Here is a 24,386-nt window from a genome sequence, read left to right as displayed (position 1 = left end):
TCACTGCAAGGGATTAATTGGCTGTCAATTCTCATTCCATTTTTCATGTAAATACACTTAAAAATATAATTCTGTCATTATTATTGTTTCTCCTTCCTCCAAATAACCTCTTACTTACTAAGTCCAATTGTTAATGACACAAAGCGCTCTTTATACTGTACTGGAGTTCTAAATACCCTTTACACTGAAGCACCATGTAATTAACTGTCTTAAAAGTGGTACTTAAAAGTCACTTTACACTGCCAGACTGTACTTAAGATGTCCTAATAAAAATAGACGTACTCTATATTTCTATTGAAGTTAAACAACAACAAAAAAATCAGAAAGATAATTGGATATTTAATAATCTGCCTTCTTACACTTCCCAAATCTTTCTAGTAATACAAGACAATTCATTTTAAAACACAGAGATTTGCTGGATTTCTAAAAAATATTTTGATTAGGGATTTTTGTTAATTTTTTTATCAGGGTTTTTCATGGTATTTTGTTTTGTTTCTCTTGAGTTTTGGTTTGTTTGTTTTCTTTCTTTTAATTTTTTTACAGGCAGTTGGAAGAAAAGTCAAACTCAAGGCATTTCTTGCCAATCCCTAAACTGGAGATAAGTGCTTCCAGTCCACACCAAAAGGACTTTATGGCTAAAAATACAGCTTTTTTTTTCTCCAGCTCTACCATGTGGCAAACCAGAAGATACTTGTAAAGTCTTTCACATTCTTGGATCATTGCAGTCCTTTAAATGTGAAATTCCTGTTCCATTAACAACCGCAAGGACTGTCACCTACTAATATCTCATCTACAAAGGAAACAGAATCTCCATTATGAATCAAATATATAGCAGCATCAGTGTGTCTGCTATAAAAGATATTTTCCAGTGTAAATGTAGGTGAATGTTGCACACTAATCTAGTAAAGGCAAGATTATCTGGTACATCAAAAATGATAAGGTTAAAAAACCCCAACTATCAGTGACTTGGTTCTTTGCCATATCAAAGATTTTCCTGCTTTTGAAATACTTTCACATGGGATTCAACATAACCATGATGTAGTAATAATGCATGTTTCAGGATATTATCTAAGCAGACACCTAGATTTGTGGCTGACAGCAATGTAACTATCACCCATGATGTTGATAAATAATAAATTACATTATAGGAAACATTTATGTAAGACTGAAGGTGAACTCAACATAGCAAGATTTAGGAACATCTCTTCAAATTGACTGACTAGTCCATATTAAAAGATATTAAAAGTATTAAAAGTATTAAAAGATATCTGAACAAAGCTATACAAAACACAATATAAAATGGCTAATTTATTACCTTCCAGTAGTGGTACAGTAAAGTTGGTGCTGACATTATTGATCATCTTGCAGGTTGTGATATTACTGCCACAAGGCTCATAGTGCCAGTCACACTCATTGCGAGGGTTGTAGTAGTCACAGAATATCGCTAATGAGAAAAGAGAGAAGCTGATTATAAACAAGGTTGCCAGAATGCAGTTCTGAGCAAGCCTTTAAAAGTACAAGCCAAATCAATCTACAAGTTAAGCTAGCCAGATTTGTCTTGAGGCACAAGACCCGGACTTTCTGCTACTCTGCTTAAACATCAAAACACTGGTGGCCAAGATTTAAATTTAAAATATTCAAGCCACTGGGTAAAAATGCTTCATATCATAAAGAAAAAATATTTTTCAAAAATTATTTTAGTTTAAAATTAAACGTATATTTCTGAGAGTATTTTTCTTCTGTAGCTACTAGCAAACTCCTATTTTTTTTTCCATTTTATACAAAATAGTTCCATCTTGCTGTATTACGTAGGCTGAAAGTCCAAGAGGAAGCATATGAGCCATTATGAATACAACCTAAATTCAGCTTAGATGACCAGAGACAAAGGAAAAAGCTTTTTATTAACTTATAAATCCGAGCTGAATAAAACTTATCATTATTGGTTGACTGGCTTCTTATACTTAAAAGCTCCAATCAGCCCAAATTCTGAATCTGAATGAATTTTTTAAATTAAAAAATTGTATATTTCTGCCACTTAGAATCTCAAAATTTTTATTTGAGTGGTTTTTGGGTAATATTAATTTAAATGCTACTTTCCATTAATTGACGGTGTACTGGTATGAGTACTAGCACCTCTAATGGACACTGCTTAATATACATAAAACTGATTAGGTTCAGTGCTAAAGCAGGGTAGTGCTACATTTTGCTAAAATTAAATTCTGATTAATTTATAGAACTGAGAGACGAGATGAGATGAGATGAGATGAGAAGGGATGAGATGAGATGAGATGAGATGAGAAGAGAAGAGAAGAGAAGAGAAGAGAAGAGAAGAGAAGAGAAGAGAAGAGAAGAGAAGAGAAGAGAAGAGAAGAGAAGAGGCTGAACAAAAGGCAGTTAAATATACAAATTTACTAGCCCTGTTCATTCCCTGATATGCTGAGGAAGGATTTCATCAAGTAGCCAGCATGACCTTGCAGTGATAATGACCTTGCAGTACTAATGATTTATTTGACTGGCTTTCTGACAGCAGCTAGAAAGATACAGTGGTGTTTATCTGTTACTCACGGCAGATATCAGGAGTTCTCCAGAAAACACAGGCCTCAGCCTTGATGCACTCTTGCGCATATGCTGCAACTGCAGAGCAAAAGCACTCGCAGTCTCCACCACTGTCACAAGAGCAGGCATCATGAACACAAGCTTCATAGAAAGGAAGTGGGTTCACCTGTCAGGGAAAGAAATAATGCCCCAGTTCATCTCCAAATTAGTTTTCAAACAAGTACATTTGAGAACTCTTGATGTATGGGAATTGAGCTGGGAAGGAATGAGACTGTGTCTAAGAGTTACCAAATCACAAACATTTACAAGCTTGAAGCTGCTCAATATATTTTTGGGAATAATAGACTTAAAATAATATAGCTCCTTCATAAGTTGCTATGACTGAAAAAACAAAGTGAGAGTCCTTGGCAGTGCTCACATTTTCTAATAGAATTCCCTTTTAGGGCTCCCAAAACTATGTTGAATTGATGCCAGCGAAGTCTTATCTTCCAGCAGGCTTTGCCAACCAAATGGTGAACAATGTCAGAAAGACTGCATTCACAGCAAATGCGAAGCATATAATTTTGTGCCTCTCAGTTTTTGGAATTCATCCAATGTCACATGAAAAAAAAGCTTTGTTTGTTTGTTTGTTTGTTTGAGACTGCAAGAGGAGAAACTTAGACTGGATTTTTGCTGCTGAAGTAAAATAAACCACATGGAAACATATAATAAATTAATTAAATTAGTAACTGTTTGTGTTAAGAACAAACTGTTGTTAATATCGTAATACATCAGGAAAGGGATGAGAAATAAGGAGGAGTGCTCTATGTGCTCTGTACTCTGGAAGGTGTGGGCTGTCACAGTGTTTGCTGTGGCAATTTGGAGGCACAGTACCAGCAGCTGTCTGTATAAATTATGTGATGTCAGTGGTGTCTAAGAAGATCCTTTTGTGGATTGAATATTACAAGAAGTAGTAGCCTCTTCAACAGCCCCCTTACGTGCTTAGTATGAATTTCCATCAGGAGATGGGTCTGATAATTGTAAGATCCTTGTAATACAGGCTGTCTCTCAACAAGAGACAGTGCAACTGCAGCAGACACAGACCTGTTCAGGATACATTTCTGAAGCTAACTTGCAGAATAGTAGCAGTGCAACTATGGTGATGAATATGGGTTTGTACAGTTGCCACCACCACTGACACAATCCCATTGCCACAGAGACTACTTTGACTAAAGCCACATGAAATGTGCTGACACAAGTAGCTGTAGTGAAGACTTAATTGAAGATCACTCTTTTTAACCATCTCTTCATTAATTTCTGATGGTCTTTTTAGTTCTGCATTATCAGAAATGCACTGTGCTGTCCCATCATCTACTGTCTTCTACAAACCTTGGAGTGACAAATTTTGAAGACTTCACTCTGGATGATGCTGCATTCTTTCTCTGCCCAGGACTTCCGGTGTGGTTTCAGATCACAGGGCTTAATCTCTTGTGTGACATCTGGGCACATGGGAGATAGTTTCCAGGAATTTCCAAAATTCAGGGGATTAGTCTCCTGCAGTCCACTCCTTGTTGTAAAGTCATTGTTTGCCTTGTCATCAAAGTTGCCACACAGACCACACACTTTGCCCTGGAAAAGAAAATCGAGTTTTTAAATATACCATGGAAGTGAGAAACAGCCTCTGGTAAAGTAAGAGCAAAACATTGACGTGAAAAACTACAAATGACTGTCTGTGTAAAGGATGACTTTCATCTTTACTGTCAAATAATTTGTACAGAAAATAAATTTTTATTTGTCTGTCCTCATCAAATTATTCATCTGCCATGTCTTCCCTCCTTGAAATCAATGTATCTAGTGTATTTCCATATCTCTGTCTCCATGTCAACTTAAAACATTAAAGGGTGCCCAAGCCTCTTACACCTCTTACACCATTCTTCTCAATTTATCTTAATTTACCTATTAATATAAGCCTGAGGGAATTAATTTCTGCTCAAAGCTGTTTCTGTTAAGTGTTTCTAACATATTGAGCACCATTTCTTCATTCATGGAAACGAAATTACAGGGACCCATTTTTCTTAAAAGAAAATGTATCAATCTGCCCTCAATGGTGAATTTTTGGTAGTGTTATTTAAGTCCCCACCAGTCCCCTCAAGAAGCAGTATGTCACTGTTTGTACAATGCCTCAATATTCTCCAATTTAGCATGCTGAATTTCAGGAACCAGAATCATGGCCATACATTGCATAGGCAGTTTTGTTTTAACACAGGGCTGAGATTGCATGTAGCATTCCAAGCACATGGGCAGTCAGTCCACACCCCTTAAATTACTCTGAATGATTTGCTATATCATTCATATATCAATACTTACAAACTCAAAAATATTGCCAGAAATGTTTATATCTATTGGAATTACATCATATGCATTCTGTGCAATGCATTCTGATAGACTGTAAGAAACCCCAGAAGCACTTCTGCAAGCTGTGATGGTAATAATGCAACCTGATCATCAGTGCATGGAGGATATAGGAATTAGACATGGAGTCAGAATAAAAGAACACTTATGTTTCCTTGTTATTCACAATATTACTTCAGAAAAAAGATAGACAGGCACTAACTTTGTAATCAGGGCTCAGCTTGATGAAAACAGTAGTCTTTTTGTCCCAGATCAGCATCACACCATTGCTAGCCTCAATAACCAGGTACAGGCCGACTGTCCTGTTCCAGTACTGCACATCATCGCCAACGTCTCGCTGGATTTCTTTGTACTCTTTGTTCTCCAATTTCAGTTCAGTTTTCTGAAAGATAAAAGAGAAGTATTGTAACACTAACTTCTATGATGAGATGAAATATTAGACACTTGTAGCAATGCAACTCATTCTGAAACCAATAACTCAAACTCTGGGTTGACTTCCAAGATGGCAGGGAGTGGTATAGCACTTCTGTTTGAGAGAGTTTTCATCGCCTGAGAACCTACACCTTTACAGAATAATTTGATAGGGCTTCTAATATTTTACAGCTGCTTTTAGAGGCACAACTTTGGAGCATTACATTTTTGGTAATGCTTACTGATATGTACTGACTATCATCACTCACCCCTAGGAATATTTTGATAGCCTTTGAGCAGGTGACTCCTGTAGTTCCACAGGGGACATTCTCTGTGATGATACTGAATGAACCGCTGGAATTTTTGTCACCACAGAAGTCCTATTGATAAAGGAAAAAAAAAAAAAGAACATGAGAAAATTAGGTAGATTATTTCATTGTAGTTCTATCTCATAATAATTGCAACCATTTAAATCTTCACAATATATAAATAGTTACTGCTCCTCCAAATGTGAGATACTACACACACATATTTTTACAGATGCACAGCCATATATGCATACTTCTATGCATACATATAAACAGTTAACACAGTCTCAGCCTGGGAAAAAGAGTGGGACAATAAAACAAAGTGAGGAATATATCTTTAAATATAAGTTTCAGGTTTCTAAGCATAGAATTTGGATATATTTCACAAATGATGTTAGCCCTCACTGTAAAATAGTTCTGTTATATGTAATTTATGCTATCTGTATCAGGAAAAAAGAAAAAAAGAAAAACGAAAAAAAGAAAAAAAGAAAAACAAGAAAAAAAGAAAAAAAGAAAAAAAGAAAAACGAAAAAAAGAAAAAAAGAAAAACAAGAAAAAAAGAAAAAAAAAGAAAAAAGAAAAAAAGAAAAAAAAGAGAGAGAGAGAGAGATAGAGGAGAAAAAAAAAAAAAAAAAAAAAAAAAGAGCCACAAATGACAAAACCAAAGGGGAAAGTAGATTTTCAAGGCAATCAAATTCCTTCTCAGCCCTCCTGATGAGCATTACCTGAGTAGCCACATATTCACAGCTCCCATCAAAGTCATAGAATTTCCCATCAAAAGTGTTATAATGGCCACTTCCATAGATCGTACAAGTCCCATAGCACATATCATCGGTGCATTTCCAAACCCCTTTCTGGCAGGTGCTAGAAGAGAGCAGAGAAGTTGAATTTGCAGATCTCACCAAGAGTGTGCAGTTTGAAAAACTGCAGAACAAACCAAGTGGCTGCCTGACATAATGTGATAATGTGCAAAATATCTAAGCCTCAACTTCAATTGTTTAGCCTGTTTTTATGCCTATAACATGATTTTTACTCTGTTGAGCTAAAATCTTTAGACCTGATAGCATTTATTTTTAAAAAATGAGTGTGTTTTCCCAACAAGTGATGCCTACTGAAGTCAGAAGGTAGCTACTACCCCCATACTTTCAGCAGAATCTGTATTTTCTGAGATAGCAATAAGTATTCCTGAAAATTAAGGAAGATACTTCCAGCTTTTGCAGCTACTGTAGTACATAAGCCTAGACATGACTATGAATATACTGCATAGAATATATTCTAGAAGAGAGTATTCACTTGTAACCCACCAGGTGTTGCAGTCCACTTTTATCTTGTCTCCAGAAGAATACCACTCATTGTTATGAATGCATGGGCAATCTTTTTGCTCAACACAGCCCCCTCTGCCATCATCAAACAGACCTTCAGGACACACACAGCCGGAGATACATTCTGTCTGGAACTAAGGAATTTAAGGAGAAATGGTTACCTTATGACAAAGCACTGCATCTTAATTCCACTTATTCACAAGCACTCTTTAAAAACTGGATTTACAACCATACAGTCTAATATTGATTAGTTTTATAATGTTCTCTTTTTTTCTAGGTTTCTAGTATTTTTCCTTTCTTTTTTGATTGTCTAAGAATTCTTTTTCCCTTGGAAATTACTACTCTACTGAAGACACAGTAAAAGGAAAAGAGGAGAGGGAAACCTTAAGTAGAATCATGGTGAAAATGGCAATATTAATATCATTGGGGGGGGGGGGGTAAGGGTAATGGGCAGATTAAATCAAAGAGAAATAAACAGTTAGAACTGTACTTGCTGTGTAGCCCATTCATGTACAGAATAAAGAAAGCAAGACACAAATAAAAGTTGAATACATACATGATCAGTTTGAGGAGTATGACAGCTGAGTTGTAGAGGTGTTTGCGAAGTCCACTTCGAGAATGCATTGCAGTCGAAGAATGTCTTGTTAGAAGAACATTCGTTTTCACCTGAAAGTTACATTGTTGGTTTAGATGAATCAAGAAAAGGCAAAAGAAATGTGAATGAAACGTGGTAGTTTGTGAGACAGAAATCTCAGTCTATCCTTATGAAAAATATAGGCTCAGTGAAGAGAGCACAAAGTGAACATGTGTTACTGTTTTACATAAAGAGAAAAAAACACGCAAAACAAGTAAATGGAAAATTCAAAAGGGAAGTAGGTTTGGGTTGGGAGGTTGGTTATGGGTTTTTTTCTGGTTTAGTTTATACAATGTCACTTACTTTTCATTCTTATTTTCACTGAAGTGCACTGGATCTTTGCATTTCGGCAAACACTAGAAAAGTGAAGTAAGTAGAAATTAAAAAAGAAAACCCAAACTTAATAACTTCAATTTAAGTCTAAGGATTTGCTTATACAAATTTGAGAGTATCTATTAAAAATGTCCTGTATAATTTCTACCGAAATTTCAAGGTCAATTCTATTGAATCATACTCATTAATTTTTTGGTTGAGAAAAAGTGTAGCAAGATTTTAGGCATAATGCACAGAAAGGTTGTTTTAAGGAATGACAGCAATTCCATTAATCTTTAATACCATGTTTTATGACAACTCAGTAATTAAATAATAATGACACAGATAATAATGGTAATTTAAATCAAAGTCTCCATTTGGATACACAGTGTATTTTCATGCCTATTCAATTTATATGCTGCAAATTTGTTGAACTATATACTACTGCTGGAGGAGAGAAGGCATTTCACAGTTTGCACTGATGACTCAGGCAGCAAACTGTTGCCAGAGATCATGGCAAAATATAACAGAATCATGAATGTTGTTTTCAAAAGCATATGCTACAGTAAATGCATATGAAGGGGGCCTTCCACCAGTAGAAAACACAAGCAATGTGTGTCTGCTAGAATAGCAAACATAACACATAGTTGGCCTTTTATCTTCCTTTCACTCTTCTGCTTAACAAAGCCTTATTAATACTGCAGCTTCAGAATAACCTTTATCTGAAAAGGCCAGTACTCACACCTCCAGAGCAAGCTGCAACTCTCAATTATTGATAAATTGCATTGCAACAGGATAATGCTTTGTTCAGCATGAAGATGTTGTGAAATGCAGTAAATAAGCATCTTACACCTAATAAGTAATTTTTAAAGGGATTTTTTTTTTCTCCACAAACAAGCCAAAATAAAACATACCAACGTTCTCCATCTTTTGTGAAATATTGCCCAGGTTCCAGGTATGATCCCTTGTAATAACATGGGCACTGGGAGATGGTCACACAGTTATCCTGGTTATCCAAGTATGTATTGGCTGGGCAGCCACAGCCATCCACAGGAGCAAAGTCTTGCAAGCAATACTTTTCACCATCAGAAAGGGAACGACAGGTTTGCTGGCACATTGTAAGGTTGTAAAGGAAGACTTGATTTCCTGGGCAAGAAGATGCTTCTCTGCCTGGAGGGGAAAAAACCCAAAATGTTAAATATGGGATGAAGGATGGACAATTTGACCTTGACATTTTCCATTCTGGTTTCTTTGGCTGTGCCAAATGTAGTGATAAAAACATTCCCTTGGATCTTATTAAAATACAAAAATGTCAGAAGTCACAAGTAAAACACTAACCTACTTTACCAGTTGAAGGCTTATTTTTAACTGCTGCTAATAGTTTCTACTTTCATTCCTCCATTTGTTTCACATCCTGATAATCAGATATAGAGCACAATAGGAGTTTACCTAGTCTCAAACATACTGAACTGTTGATGAAAACTAACCATGATCAGAAACAAAGACATTGATAAATAAATGCACTGACACCAGGGATTCCATTAGTAAATGGAATGATATGAGCTAGATGGGGGAAAGAAGGTGAAAGTTGAAAATACTGCTTTCTACTTTTAAACACTTCAAATTACATCTGAAGAATATAACATGAATTAGCAAACATTTTCAGCATTGTCTCTTTTAGGTCCATTAGACATTTCTAAGATACACCAAATCCCTAAACATGAGATCACTGACAACCAGATTCAGAGAGAGCCTGCTTATTTCTCATGGTTAATTATTTCCACAGGGATTACTGTTCCACTACTTACTGCAGACGTTCTTTCTCCAGCCTCCCAGTATGATCCCTTTGAAAGCACAGGCTCTTGAGTAAGAGGACAGGGCAGCACACAAACATTCTTCATTGTCTTCACAGAGGCAGGTGTCATATTTACATTTCTGAAAAAAAAAAAGAAGAACAAAAGGGTCATTAAGTCCACAGGAAATCAATGGGCAATTGTGACTTGATTGCTACAAAATGTCCTGTCTGCTTTTCTTGATGTTATTTGTACTAATTCCCATGACCAGAGAACAATGGAAAGAATGAACAAAGACCAGAGACTTAAAGTGCTGCTTAATTTCATACACAATGAAAATATTTGGATGCTCATTCTAGCCTAAGCCAAGTCTCTTGAACCTTTAAAAAGTAGCCACACTCCTAAGAACACCTTTTTCAAAGGATATTGATACAATTAATTCTCAGTTACTAATTAGAAATGCAGAGATCCACAAAAACTAGAATAATAAAGGCAAAATATTAACCAGGTCTATGAAGACCCTTACATTTGAGCTCATACTCAAGTATAAGCAATGATTTTGGAATTCCTTTTCCTTTGTTAAGCCTCACTGCTCAACAGAGATGAGCACATAGGAAAAGAATTCATGGAGATTCTGGCATGAAAATGATTTGGTGTTACATTCCAACCAATATATCGTTGGAATTTTTCTCCAAACTTTCTAGAAACTAATGTTTAAAGGTAGGCTTGAACTGTGCACATCTGCAACTCTTGAATCTTCCTTTCAGTCCAAATAGCCAAGCCAATAAAACTGTACATGAAACATGAAACATAAGAATGCAAAAAAAAAAATGTACATTTTTATTCAGCAGCAGCCCATAAGTATCTCATCATATGAGATACTTTGGATGCTATGATGCTTGAATCAGTCAACGCAAAAACCTCAGCATCTCTTATGGTCAAGCTACTCACTGACGTCTCAAATGTTCAAACTGATAAATGTCTACAGTTAACCATCTGAAATAATGCAGCACTAAAATAGTGTAAAATTACAATACCTTATAGTATTCTGAAGGATCAACAGCTAGGTGACATCTTGCAAAAGGACCTTTTGGGTTTCTCAGCAAAGAACACCAATGCTCAGCGTAATTTGCTGCACAAAAATTAGAGAAATTCATCATATTTCCTTATCTTCCTTGTGCCATGCCTAATTATGCTGACACATAAATGCAGTGCAGCAAGACAAATGAGAGAACTGTGTGCGCGTTTTGGGACATGGAGAAACTACATGCAGTCACCACATATGTGTTTCTAATCCTCAATTCAGAGACATGTGATCTTAAAATCAAAAATTGCACCATACTTTTGCAACTTGTACACATGGAATTGTGGCAGCTCTTTCCATTTAGGGGACCATAAAGCTAAGTTAAACATAAGGATAGATAATGCTAGGAGATACAAGCTGTCTTTCCAGATAATACAAATTAATGACTGTTTTTCCCATTCTTCCACCCTAGGATTCTTTTACAATCACCCCTTAAATTTTCACTTCAGTTTGATGAAGTGCTTGTATGTATACATACTTGCAGGTATTAATAATTAATTTTACAGTCCTGTAAAAAATCTTCAATGCCCCACTACAACTCTTATGCGCCTGTTGCAGTAACACTCAGCAGCCACTGCTCATCTCGGCAGAAGCCAACCATCTGACTTATAACTGTGCTTACCACTTTCAATGCTAAGACTGCAGGGGTCTTCCAGCTTTTCTGCCTGGTCTGCGCAGGTGGACTGGGCTTTCCACGTGTTAGCAAAGGCAGATCCTGTAGCTTCAATCAGCCCACTGGTTGTTCTAAAGTCATCTCCTTCCATTCCATTGAAGTTTCCGCAAAGACCTATTTGAGAACAAGGTAAAAATTTCACATAAGCATTACTTATTCTCATTCTGAAAGGTCAAAGGAAAGGGACAACTGATCACAAACATTAGAAACAGCTGATTATTCCACATCAATTTAATGCACACTACTGCATTAAAATACTGGAGATCTAGAAGCCCCATTTTAAATCTTCAGTATCTTCAATATTAATTATGAAGATATCTGTGCTCCCAGAGATTACTACCTAACCCATGTTTTTTATGCTTTCTGATGATATTGAAACCACAAAGCACACCAAAAACCTGGTTTTGTGGATAGTTATAAATTCAACTGAATACAAAAGTAAGAAATATTCTAAGAAACATATGCATACGAACACTAGAGTGATAGGTCATTTCAATATCAAAATATAAAAATAAATTTCTAGTTTGCTTGAGTCAATTTTCTTTCCGTTTTCTCCCCTTGAATCAACAAGTAGCTTGAGTTATCAGTCATATAAAGAATAGATGACTATTCATCTGTGAAACAGCATGGCTTTGCTTCCCATTTGCAGAGATACTTGCCTTGAAGTTTTCCTTTAACTGATTGATCCACAGTCACAAACAGCTGCATGACTTGAAGCAGCTGGATCTGCATCTGAAGCCCAAAAGAAGTTTGTACAACAATGTAGCTGGAAGATGGTTTGAATACTGAGAAGCTGGCTGAAAAACAAAACGTAAACTGTTCTAGCAAACAGACACGCAGGCTGCCAAAAGAAATACTTCTTATTCTATTCTCATGTATCACCCAGCATTAAATCTCTGAGACCAGTATCAATTTTTTTTTTCCTTTAAAAATCACTGGCCTATTAGATATGATGCTGGTCCTCACAAATTTAACAAGTTGATTACTAATAAAGACTGGTCTCTGGGATCAGAACCAAATGGGCATGCCCACACCCTGAAGCCAGGTTTGGAAAGTGCTAAATATCTCTCTTCTTTTGCCTCTATAAAAATACACCCCTACATGAGAAGTCAGGTGTGTGACACTTGACATACAAGGCTGTCTCCCTTACCTGACACATGAGGTACATTCACTGTCATCTCATTCAGGAGCACGCTGCCGTCTGATCTGAAAACCACCACCTGTGTAATGGCAAATGGAATCAGTGAGGTTCCAGGGACTGAGAAAAATGAACTAATACAAAGAAAATTAACAGGAAGGACATTTTACACATTTAGGCTCTGTCTAGAACTCCAAATTTTTGAAAGGAAAAGTCTGTCTGAAAATTGAACACGGCAGCAGCCCTGTAGGGTACGCGTAAGGTTTTGTCTTGCTATTTAGCGTTTCTCTTACATCTGCCTACAAGAATTCATAGCAATAATGAAATGCAAAACTTATTTATATTGGGCACTTTGGTTTCAGCTAGTGGAAGAAAATATTAGGTCTTCAGGATCTGTAGCAAGTTCTTATTCTTTATTAAAGCGTGTGCTACTGCTTCTGTGTGATGGTCAACATGATTCTTACATGGTAAGAAAGCAGTATATTAAACTTCCTCAAAAAATGCTACTCTGTACATATAGAAACCTAAAATTATTGGGTTTTGATTTGGTTTTCTTATGTTCTAGTAATTCTGGCAATGACATGGAAGTCCATAAATACACAAGGAAAATCATGTGTATATGTATGTAAATTATATATAGAGATAGTCTTTATATTCTCATAAATAAAGAGAATGATAAAACGAGTATTTGAGACGGTTGGATTGTATCACCATGCAAAGACAGGATTTGTTCTGAAAAATACTCAATTAGATCTATAAAATTATATCTGAATTAAGAAAAAAGTATGACAGGGAGAATAATGGTACTCTTGCTTCCAGATGCCTGGAATTCTATGAGAATAATCATATCGCACAGAGCAGAGGAAAGAAGAGGGGGAAATGTCAGTTGTTTTGATTCTGATCTTTTCTTAAGTTTAGGTCTATTTTGAATTCTTGAGGCAGAAACCGGAGCTGCTTGTCAGCCTGCCTAAGTTTCCTTATCTATCCACAATAAGGACTCCAAAAGAAAAAAGTATTCTTCCACATTAAGGGAAATACATAGACTCCACAGAACAGCACTTACATTCTTTTTGTTATCCACCAATAGCACAACAGTCTTCAAGCAGGTCTGTTTGTCTGCGGAGCCACAGGGAGCCAGCTCTGCCAGGAGAGCATAACTTTCATTTGCAGTACCCTATAGTCACAGGGAAAGAAATGTCCATTAGTCAAATCAAAAAACCCATGAGATGATTTCCGCAACAAAGATTAAATTCATCAGTTACAATAATTTTCCTAGCTCAGAAAGATTTTCCTCATTTTCCTCATCTTTTCTCATTTCCTCTCTTCCAGAGAGAACAGACACCAGAATTTTAGGGATGAATGAAACAGCTGCCTACCTCTTTTCCCTACCTGACTTTGACACTCAGACTTAGAAATAGCTAATACAGAAGTGGCCAAGAACTTCTAATCCTCAGACCTTTTGATTTCTTATATACAAAGGACTCCACTGGATAATGACAGCATAGGCAGTCTTTTATCTCACTGAGTTAATCACCCATTGAATAAGTCCCCAGCTTCCCCTAAGGGCTGTTACAGATAAATCCTGAATTTTCTAGTACAGCTTCCAGCATTTCTGCTTCACTCACACTCTGGAAGTGGAATAGAACAGTAACTCCCAGCTGATACACATGAGCCCACAGACACTGTTTTACTCTACAAGAGAACAGCCCCACAGTACCTTGGCCAACACATAGTAGCAGTCTCCATGGAAGGTGTATTTCTTCCCATCAAAGGTGGTAATATGGGAACCTCCTTCCACTGAGCATGTGCCTGGACAGGGTAAATCTTTGCAGGTCCATCTGGCTGAATCACAGGTGCTACAAACAGACAAATAGTACCAAAAATCCTTGTAGTTATTACAGGAGCTGGGAGCACTGGAAGTATTAGTGTATCTGGCAACCAGCAAGCTATCCCCAAATGTTTTAAAACTGTAACCTTGACCATTTCCTTGAGATTTTCCCTCTGACATATGCCATAGAATCAAGAAAACTTTTCAGAAATTTTGTTCTATAGACATGCAACATAAACACTAAATTCAGAGTGCTTTCAGGACATCTCCCATGACCAGGTGGAGATTTGAAAAATGCAGACCCATTTACAATCATTCAAAGAGAGGTGTACAACAACCAGCATCCTTACCATTCTTCACATTCTTTGGAAATGCTTTCTCCAGGTGCATATGTCTTTCCACCGAGTTTGCAGTGGCACTGGTTAACAGGGATGCAGCCTTTTCCACTGATATCATCATACACAGTTCCTATAAAACACAAAATTAATTATTCCAGCTCTTTGTCAAATAAACAATTTCCACAGAGGAAAAACTCTATCTTGCCACACAAGCTGAGTTGATCTAAATTGTGAAGAATACTGTCTCTATTTTTTGTAATATAAGACAGATGGAAAGCATTTTTATTCAGCTTTGAAAATCCAAATCTTTTCATTTAGAGAGCTATACACAGGTAAAAAGGTTATTGCAAGCATATCAGAACAATCTCAGAATGTCACATGTTTGGGTTTTAGTCTTTTTGGCTGTGAAGACTATCACTGTAATCTTCTTTCCTAAGGTTGACAGCAAGCCTGAGAATTTCACTCTGTCCCTCACCGCCACTCTCTGGGCAAATGATGTCCATTGTCTCAGAACTATTCAATGTATAAAGCATGATTTACTATATAGTATCAAAGGCCCACTTGCTGAGAATTAAAAAGCAGGTTTATTACCTGTCACTGTGTTCATATGTTTGAGCTATAAAACAACAGATTAATTAATAAATTATTATCTCCTTAGAAAATTTAACAGTTATGTTCCTCTAGGGCGGAAAACAATGAGTAGCACTACTCGTTTCTAAGATAGAATTTGACTACATGTAGTATTTTAGTATGACTTCCTTAGCCAGGGCTCTTGGCTTTGTCCCAGATGCAACAGCTAGAATAACACTTGCCTTCAGGGCAGAAACAGCCATCCATGTAGTGCTCCTCACAAAGGCTACTGATCTCCAAGTGTGAGCAAGTATCCATGCAGGGTGAGCTGCTTTCTCTGTAGACCATGGTAGCAGGACAGCTCTTGGCTGAAAGAATAAGAAAGACACCAGAAGTTATTTGAGTGTTAGGTTCATCATTCCTGAGAAACCAGAGATCATACACTCTACTCCCTTCAAGTCAGTGGTGTCTCAAGACAGACTCCACACGGCAAAGCATGTTCATCTAATTCTGAACTGCTATCCCCAGTTTTTATATTTACTTCTTTTGGTTTTCAAATAGATCAAATTATTGCCATCTCCTGCAGCATCAAATCTCAGGTTTTTTAAATGGAAACAGAATTTGCTGAAAAATATTTCTTAATAGCAAAATTAATAGAAGAAGAAAACGGGGAGAACATAATATTTTCAGCGCTGCCAGTATGAAATTTATAATACATGCCGACAGTTTTGTAAAGATGTAATGAATTTAAATTTCATGGTCCTACATGAATGAAACATTTGGATCTTTGTAAAATTTGTGTAGCAGCTTACGGCAAAAGTCCTGTGTCCTCCATTCTCCTGGGCGGCCTCCGGCATGTGAACACTGGCGGGAATACTCGGAGATGGTGCTGCAGAGGCAGAAGGAGTCCTGCTTCCCATTACAGGCACACTTGTCCTGCATGCAGGCTTGGATGTACATTTCCAAATTAAGCCGTAACCGACAATCAGCAAATGCAGGAGAAGTCAGCAGCTTCTGGCACTCGTCACGCTGGGGAGGAAGAGGAATAATGTTTAAGAGATTTGCAAGCATCTGAGCTTCTGGAAATTTCTTATCTTGCAAAAAAGCCTGTTGTCTTTTGAACACCTAGGAAAAAGTAGCCATTTATCCTGGAAGGGACAGTCCTCCCAGCTCCTTGCAACTAACTCCCTGTTGATAAAGGATGTCTCCATGTGCCCATGTAAATGAAGTCCAACACAAGAAATACTTACATGCTCATTACAACTTGGAAGAGCTTGAGTTTCATCTGGATCTTCACATCTGGCATTGGGTTTGCTGATCTTCTGCATATTCCCATATGTAATTGAGTTGTAGCTTGTATCTAAGAGAAAAAATAGAGAATTTGCTGAGCCCCCAAAATTGTCAAGGAGCACCTGATTCCTGGAACTCTAGTGATCAAGGGAAAGAGTTACTATGGTATCAAATATGCCTCTTAGACACAGATACCCGCTCTGAATGATGCCTAACTGTGCTTTAAAATGTAAAGGGGAAACAGGAAAAGAAGACAAGTAAAGAAAAAAAAGATTAATCTGGAATAGAATAAACTTAGACCAGGAATGCAGCACTGGAACTTAATATTTAGTCTAGAGCAATCGCAGAAACCTCTCAAGTGAAATTTGCTCTCCTGTGATATTTTTATGCACAAGGCTTGTCAGCCTATCTTTGGTGACAACTGTCAGTATGGTGGGATGACGCACCTCCGTTGATAAACTCATTGTAAATTTGAATTCCATTGTAATCCCCACAGAGACCACAGGTATGGTTGTTAAATTTGTTGTCCAGCTCCACCTAAATAATGAAAAGAAAAAGGAAAGACATAAGAGAATTATTTTTTTTTCTTCCTTTTTTTTTCTTTTTTTTTTTCCCCTACTGAGAAATATCCTAGGAAACCCAGGAAATACCAATTAAAAATACTTTAATCATACATACCATCAGGGCATCCTGCTGGTTCCACATCAGGACCATGCCTAATTTGGCATAAATCTTGGTGTAAATTTCATTGCTCTCAATGAGGACACCAGAGGTGTAGTAAGGTGTCTTCACACTATGAAGGAAATTGCAGACTTAGCATTAGTTAGGAAACAAAAGGGCTGACATGAATGTCTGTAATAAGCCAAATAACCCAAGGAATAGAGAAACTAGTCTGACTACCTCATCCTAACTGCACAGGATGCCTTGTCTTAATGAGGCATATTGTCTGACACCCGGGAGAATAACTCATTGCAAATACTCATTTAAAAGGCAAAACAATTTCAGAGGAAAATCCTACCCAACACTTTGGGCTCTTCAACTTTAAAAAACCCAAAATGTCAGATATCTTCAAATTAATCAAAGAAAAACCATCATCATTGTGGTAGTAACAGAGGATACTCAAGCACTTACTAATAATTTACATCAATGAAAGGAACTACAACATAATTTACAGTGTTTCTTTACCAAAATATCTCATAGACATTTCAGCGAGAATGTTCCATCACAAGGAACTGTCTCCTTAAGAGAGAGCTCATAATGCACAGGCAGTTACAGGGACTGCCAACAAAATTTTGAAAAGAAGGAAGCATGTTAAGATGAATTAAGTAGCTCTTTCAGTGGTTACTTCATTTTAAGTGGACAGGACTGAGCTTGTTAATGGTGACAGAAGACATTTTGCAGAGGGCTGAGCATAGATATTTTTGTATGACAACAATTTGTGTCTGTCTTACAAGTAAACTGAACTGCTGTATTTCATTCAGCAATAGAAGGATTGTGGCAGGCAGTCTCATCCTATAAAATCTAGTCCCCTAGAGGACTGTAGTCTGTTCAAACAGAGGTAATGTAAACTGAAATCCAGTCAAAATAACTGATTAATTTTCTACAGATGTATCAATGTAATTGCTATCCATCAGGATTCACGCATGTGTATGCACATCTCTTAACTAGTCTCTTGACTGGAAGAGGTTTATCTCCTGATTTTATGTCACTGGGATTTGCTATAGCTATTTACTTCAGGCATTTTTTAACGTGCCCAAATGACTTATACATCTAGGTGCAAACTCAGAGATCATTATTTCTGCTCTTGACTGCACTGTTCACCAGTAAACAATGAAGTCTTGAGATTTGTAAGATTATGTTTCTTGAGGAGGAACATAAAATGTTGGACATCTTTTTAGCTTTTAGCTATCACTGCATGGAATATTTATCTTTTTTTCTAATAGCAGGACATTCAATCAATCAGTGGATCAGGTACCTGAAGGCTAATCCATACACTTTCCTACTTTACAGTTTTCACTTCAGCACTGCAAAATGCTATTTTACATGACAATTGATAATTCATAATTTCAGGATCAATATGGAAAATTAAGTTCTAAAAAAAAAAAACAAACCCAAAATACCGCCCCCCCCCAAAAAAAAAAAAAAAAAAAAAAAAAAAAAAAAAAAAAAAACAAAAAAAAAAACCACAAAACAAAACCTCTCTGAGCAGCAAAAACCTGTTTGGCAGGGATCTGTTTTATGACAATAAAGTCTATCTAAGAAAAAAATGGCTCAGTTTAAGAGAAACAGTTTTAGAAGGACTTCTAACCTGTTTTTCGTGGAGTTCTTTTTAAGACTTGAGTACACTATAAAGAGTATAAAAATTGCTATAAAAATTATACTATAAAATTATACTATAAAAATTGCTTTTTCAATTTGAGGCAAGAATGCATTTTTTGTAACTTTATGTTATTTTGTTATGCATTCTAGTATGATCTTTGGAAAATTGAATGTTACTTTCAATCTTTGAACATATTGTCATTGCAGTGGTTTCCAAACTTTAGAGCAAAAGCTGAATTCTGGGCAAAACTGAGGTCTCCAATGACAATTAAAAAGTTCTCTTTTTTTCAGTTATGCCAAAACATACTAATTAACTCATGCTTCACTTGCTTCGGAGTATAAATGCACACACTACAAGGATAAGCTAATGATAAGAAAGACTAGGCTAAGACACTACTTAGCATCAGTAATGGTGTCAGATGAGTTTCTTGTGTAATCATGTTATAGGAGAAGAAAAATAACACTGATGAGTCTGAAAAAGTAGTTATTGCCACAGATAAATCAGTGTAAATTTTGACCTGTGTTATATCTGTTAAAGTCTCTTGAGGAATGGCCATCAGATCTTAAAGAATTATTAATGAAGATCAGAAAAAACTACTTCTCTTCTGTCAGAAAATAAGAGGAAAAGACCCCATAAAAATGCCTTTCCTTTTCAAGGATTTGCTAGACCATCTGCTAAGGTAAACTCAAGATAATGCCGTTAAATAAATAAAGCTACGTCATTTTATGACAGCGAAAAATCTGGCTCATGAGCTGCACTGTTTTCTGCACAACTGGAAGAACAATTCACTCAAACCTATTCCTGACTTGCATTTAAATAATCCCTTATGTCAGTGTAGAAATTACAACTAATATTAAACCCCCTCCCCAAAGTAATTTTAACACTGAATTTCAAAAGTCTTGTTTGTTTGTTTGTTTTTTGTGGAAATGCTTTGCAGCCGTTTATGTAATGGTACATAGACAGTTGTATAAAGAATCAATCCTGCTTTTATCTTCCCAGCACATTTCTCCAAATACTATTATAGTAAAGGAACTTACATCCGCCCATCCACCACAACCAGGTTTGGTTTGAGGTAGACCATTATATCCTTGATTTTCATCAGAATATACTGGATCTCAGGATGGCCATCGCTGTTGAGAGCCCGCTGGATGTGGACAGAGAATTCCTTGTACGCCTCTCGGCAGTCAGAAACAAAATTATACTCGCAAACGCCAGGGAATTGGTAAACGTCTCCATCAAAAGTTTTGAAATGGTTGTTTCCCCAAGTGCTGCAGACATAGTGGCCATGGCTTCTTGTCCTTCCTGTTAAGTGATGAAAAAGAAACAGAGATGAAAAGAAGTGCAAGAAACACTCTAGTGTGAAAAAATCTAAGTGTTCCATTTTACAGTAGGAACTACTTGCAATTATGTGCACAGTGATTCCATATATTTCAAGCCTGATCAAGTGTCTGCCAGGTAATCGGAATATAGGAAAATATCTAAAGGAGAATAAGATAATAACAAATAATTCTGAGACCCAGGTATATCCTATAATCACCACTGAGGTGAAGGAACTTATCTGCATGAGGTGGGGAAACTTAATACTGACCACTAAATTGGCTTCTGTGCCAAGCATATGATTTTATTCTGAATCACAGTATTATTTTTTTCCAAGAACTATCTTCTTCCCTGGTGCAACATGTACTAGAAACAAAACGAGTAGAAAACCAAGAATGTACTACCTACTCTGGATGGCAAATAGTTTAAAGGTAATGAAAGAGCTTGTGCACAACAGGAGATTTCAGGGAATTATTTATTTTCCTAAAAGCAGTAGTGATTTCTATTACTGCAAGACAGAAAATTTTCAGAAGATAAGTCAGAAAATAGCCATGGTAGGAGGGAAATAAAAAAGTTTTTGCAATAGCAAAATATGAAGATGATTTGTTCCTTTCCCTGCCATTGATACTAAGAAATAATACAAATTAACACAATATCTGATAAATCTCTAGATATTGTAGATTAGGGGCGAAACATAAAAGCTGAGCATCCTTGGGAATCTTGACATATCTCTCATCTTCACAAGATTTTCTTGCAGCATTTAACATGAAAAAGCAAAACTGCTAAGAAAATAGGTTACTCTACTTTGATGGTATCAATCATACCAGATACATCCAGCCAAGCTGGAATACTTCCCTCCCCAGAAGGCTGCACAGAGATCCTCCCAAAGCTCATAGCTGGAAGACCAAATGCAAGGTAAAACTTTCCTCCCATTGGTGAATTGAAGACACAGCAGACCAAGCTCAACAGCCCAAACCTGCTCACTGGATGTAATTCAACACCTATTCCTCTACAAAGCAGCTTTCAGTATGAGTGCTCCATTCCATCACTTCAAATTTGATAGCAAATACAGTAAGCTGGAGCTTTTGCAAAAGGGTTAAAAATGTCCTAAAGGACAAAATTAGCTTTTTCCAATGTTATTACATTCATTTTTGAAGAACAATTTATGTTGTTCCAAAGTAACTAAGATACAATCATCCACTTCCTTCATTGCTTTCACAATGAACCCCTCAAAGTCCTACACTTCCTTTCTGCCAAGCTGTTGCCATACTTAGTAAAGACTCAATGCATGGAAAGAAAAGCAACATTGAAAATATTTTCCAAGCACATCAAACTAGAAATCAATGTGGTCGATATAGGCACTAATCTCTCCAAAGAAAGTATCTACCAATTTTGCTCAAGCGATATAGCCTCAGTATTTGAAATTTTAAGCAATTTAAGTAATACTAAAATTCCAGAGCATTATTTAAATGCACGGCCTCATTCTAGCTCTGCAGTGATATTTTAACTCTCTCCCTCTTTTCCAGGAGGCAATCTGCTACCCCTTCATCCCTAGAGCTTACCTTTTCTTATTTCATTAGCAGAGGAAAGAGCCAGCCAGAGGAGGAAGAGGCTGGCTGCTCTTAGCCCCATGGTGGCTAAGCTGGGTGAATGGGAACTCCACTGGAAACTTTGGCTTTTTATAGTACCCACTGAGGCAATTGATGTTATCACAGGGGAGGAGATTCAAAGCGAGGAGACAAGAGGAGGGGTGAAAAAACAGGCGTGGTATTTGCAGAAGATAAGAAGTAAACAGATAATCATTTTTCACCATAAATGAAGGAATTCAGCACACAGGAAACTGTATAATATTGATTCAGTAATCATTTAATTTTTTATTGCCCTATTTCATCTACAGGATGCTGTGCTTTTAAATCCTTAAAATGTTCATGCCAAGTTTAACCTTCAGCAATTCCCATAACAAATAATGAATTTTGGGGTGGTGGAACGAAGAAATTTCTTGAAGAAATTTTAAGATGAGACCCTAAAATAAAGGCTTCAAAACCAGAGGATTTTTCATTTTTCATCATCACATAGCAAGATTTCTGTAAAAGATAAGTGGTGCTTGTGAAGCTCTTTGTAATTGACAGTAATCCTTACAAATAAAGTGGTACATCATGTGTTGTAAAATTATTTTGCAGGCAATTATTGGATTCTTTAATTGTTAAAGCTCTTGGGAACATCTAAACCAAAATACTGCCCACACTGCATATTTCACCCAAAACGTATTTGAGACTTGGTGACACAGTAAGGATTTTACAGTAAAAGAGGCGCTCTTTCAAACCTTATCATGGTGCAACAGAATGTCCATCAAAGTTGTAGAGATTCTCACCTAATATTAAGCTTTAGAGAAAAAGTTAAAAAAAAAAAAAAAAAGGAAAATGGGAAAACATTGTTCTCCTTAATCCCCCTAAATATTCTTCCTCATGCTGGCTTAATTTCTACATAAATGATAACTTTACAGTCAATTGTCCCACATCAGATCCTACAAAAGCTATAGGGTCAGCTTTGCTTTGGGCAGAGAAACATGGGACGGTTCTTCAGAGAAGAAGAAAGCAAGCAGAAATCAGAATCAGGAACCAGTTCAGAATGCTGCTTCAGAAATACAATATTTCCACATGCACATTACTTTGTGCTGAAAAGTTCCTTTGAGAAGGTCTTTCTGCAGCTCTCTTCAGAAGACAAAGCACACTTCCTTCCTTCCTCAAATTCCTTGAGGTAAAGCACACTTCCTTCAAGACATCTTGTAACACATCTGCTTCATAGCCCTAACAGGGTTTACTTCTTAAAGCACCCAGGCCAGACTCTACGTTTGCTCATCAAAAAATTTTCATTGCAGTGACCAGAAATCTGTAATCCTCTTGATCCTTTAAAGTATTTCTTATTTCCATTGATCATATTTCAAGTAGAACTTTCATATTTTTCAAAATATCAAGGAAACTTTTTACTTAGCCATTTTGACTGCTCTAGTCAACTAGAAACATCCTCTTATCATAAAAGCATATTTTTAGCTACCATTTTTTTATTTAATAATTTTATCTCAACTATAGCCTAGACTCTACCTGAACATCTTCCTGTTTTCCCTCAATATATCTCAAAATGTTTTAGATTTTCTACTTTTTCTATTTGAGAATTCTTATCCTTACATAGTGTATCATTCAACAATCCTGACTGAAATTAAGCAGTAGCCCTTTTCTCCCCCATGAATCTATCACTGGAAGAATATAACTTTATTTTCCTTTTAGGAAAATAAAAATAAACACAGTAATAACTAGTTAGAACCAACCATTCATAGAAAACAAAGAAAAAACACAGTGTAGAGAGATCTTTTCTCAGTGGTTACTTTACCAGACTTAACTTCCTATGATACCTCGGAGACATCTCCCAACTTGGTATTTTCTGTCTTTTATGCCACCAAAACTCTTAGTTTGGAAGAGTTTTCTAAAAATATTTAAGAGATTCCTAAAAGACTGTATTTTTAGCTTTTCTTTTCCTCCCTGTGTTTTTCTAGGTTGTCTCCTGGCTAGAATTATCACCTCAGAAGAAAACGGGTTTCCATGACTTAATTCCTATACAGTCTTTGCAAACTGCAACAGCAATTCCATGTACACAACAAACCTGACCCCTTTTTAGATTAAATTGGATGTGTATGCGGAGAGGTGGAAGTTAGAAACTTGCATATTTTCCTTTCAAGTTTCTTTGCCACAAAACTTCTAGATCTCAATGGAACCACTCTCATTCATTTCTTGGGACTGGGAAAGGTAATCATCCTTCAAGTACAGTTGCACCATTCCTCAGTTCAATATGCTGGCATTTTTATAATTTTAATATATTCTGTGTAGAAGAGCTATTTTTAGCTAAGCACCTCTTAGACTTTAGAGACTGATTTACTTTGCTCGAGCTTCGTCCTGCTTGTACAGGGAGCGTGATTCCTTCTTGAGCTATGAAGTTACACAGGACGATTTTCCTTCTGCAGTCTTTGCTTCTGAGAGTGACCAACAACTTCCCATTGCCCGTTCTTCTGACATATATGTGGCTTGCTGTGACATCCCAAACTGGAGA

General features: G+C 36.6%; 1 protein-coding gene across 1 annotated transcript in view; it reads right to left on the bottom strand.

Annotated features, from left to right (window-relative positions):
- Positions 1-21,917, bottom strand: part of MUC2 (mucin 2, oligomeric mucus/gel-forming) — a 60,627-nt gene extending 38,710 nt beyond the window's left edge. Inside the window, exons 1-25 of the mRNA XM_040065955.2 lie at positions 21,848-21,917; positions 20,006-20,270; positions 17,327-17,441; positions 17,095-17,185; positions 16,609-16,718; positions 16,171-16,387; positions 15,601-15,726; positions 14,801-14,918; positions 14,340-14,478; positions 13,686-13,796; positions 12,635-12,704; positions 12,144-12,281; positions 11,434-11,598; positions 10,765-10,859; positions 9,739-9,869; positions 8,849-9,100; positions 7,926-7,978; positions 7,545-7,654; positions 6,971-7,122; positions 6,392-6,530; positions 5,628-5,738; positions 5,150-5,329; positions 3,925-4,164; positions 2,566-2,722; positions 1,316-1,444 (exon numbers count right to left, since the gene is read on the bottom strand). Coding sequence (XP_039921889.1) covers positions 1,316-1,444; positions 2,566-2,722; positions 3,925-4,164; positions 5,150-5,329; positions 5,628-5,738; positions 6,392-6,530; positions 6,971-7,122; positions 7,545-7,654; positions 7,926-7,978; positions 8,849-9,100; positions 9,739-9,869; positions 10,765-10,859; positions 11,434-11,598; positions 12,144-12,281; positions 12,635-12,704; positions 13,686-13,796; positions 14,340-14,478; positions 14,801-14,918; positions 15,601-15,726; positions 16,171-16,387; positions 16,609-16,718; positions 17,095-17,185; positions 17,327-17,441; positions 20,006-20,270; positions 21,848-21,917 — 3,484 coding nt within the window. The remainder of the gene's footprint in view (positions 1-1,315; positions 1,445-2,565; positions 2,723-3,924; positions 4,165-5,149; positions 5,330-5,627; positions 5,739-6,391; positions 6,531-6,970; positions 7,123-7,544; positions 7,655-7,925; positions 7,979-8,848; positions 9,101-9,738; positions 9,870-10,764; positions 10,860-11,433; positions 11,599-12,143; positions 12,282-12,634; positions 12,705-13,685; positions 13,797-14,339; positions 14,479-14,800; positions 14,919-15,600; positions 15,727-16,170; positions 16,388-16,608; positions 16,719-17,094; positions 17,186-17,326; positions 17,442-20,005; positions 20,271-21,847) is intronic.
- Between the last annotated feature and the right edge of the window lie 2,469 nt (positions 21,918-24,386).

The sequence above is a fragment of the Hirundo rustica genome, chromosome 6 (assembly GCF_015227805.2).
Source record: "Hirundo rustica isolate bHirRus1 chromosome 6, bHirRus1.pri.v3, whole genome shotgun sequence".
Taxonomy (NCBI): Eukaryota; Metazoa; Chordata; class Aves; order Passeriformes; family Hirundinidae; genus Hirundo; species Hirundo rustica.
Note: the sequence above shows the minus strand (reverse complement) of the source record. Positions and strands in the feature narration are given on the sequence as shown.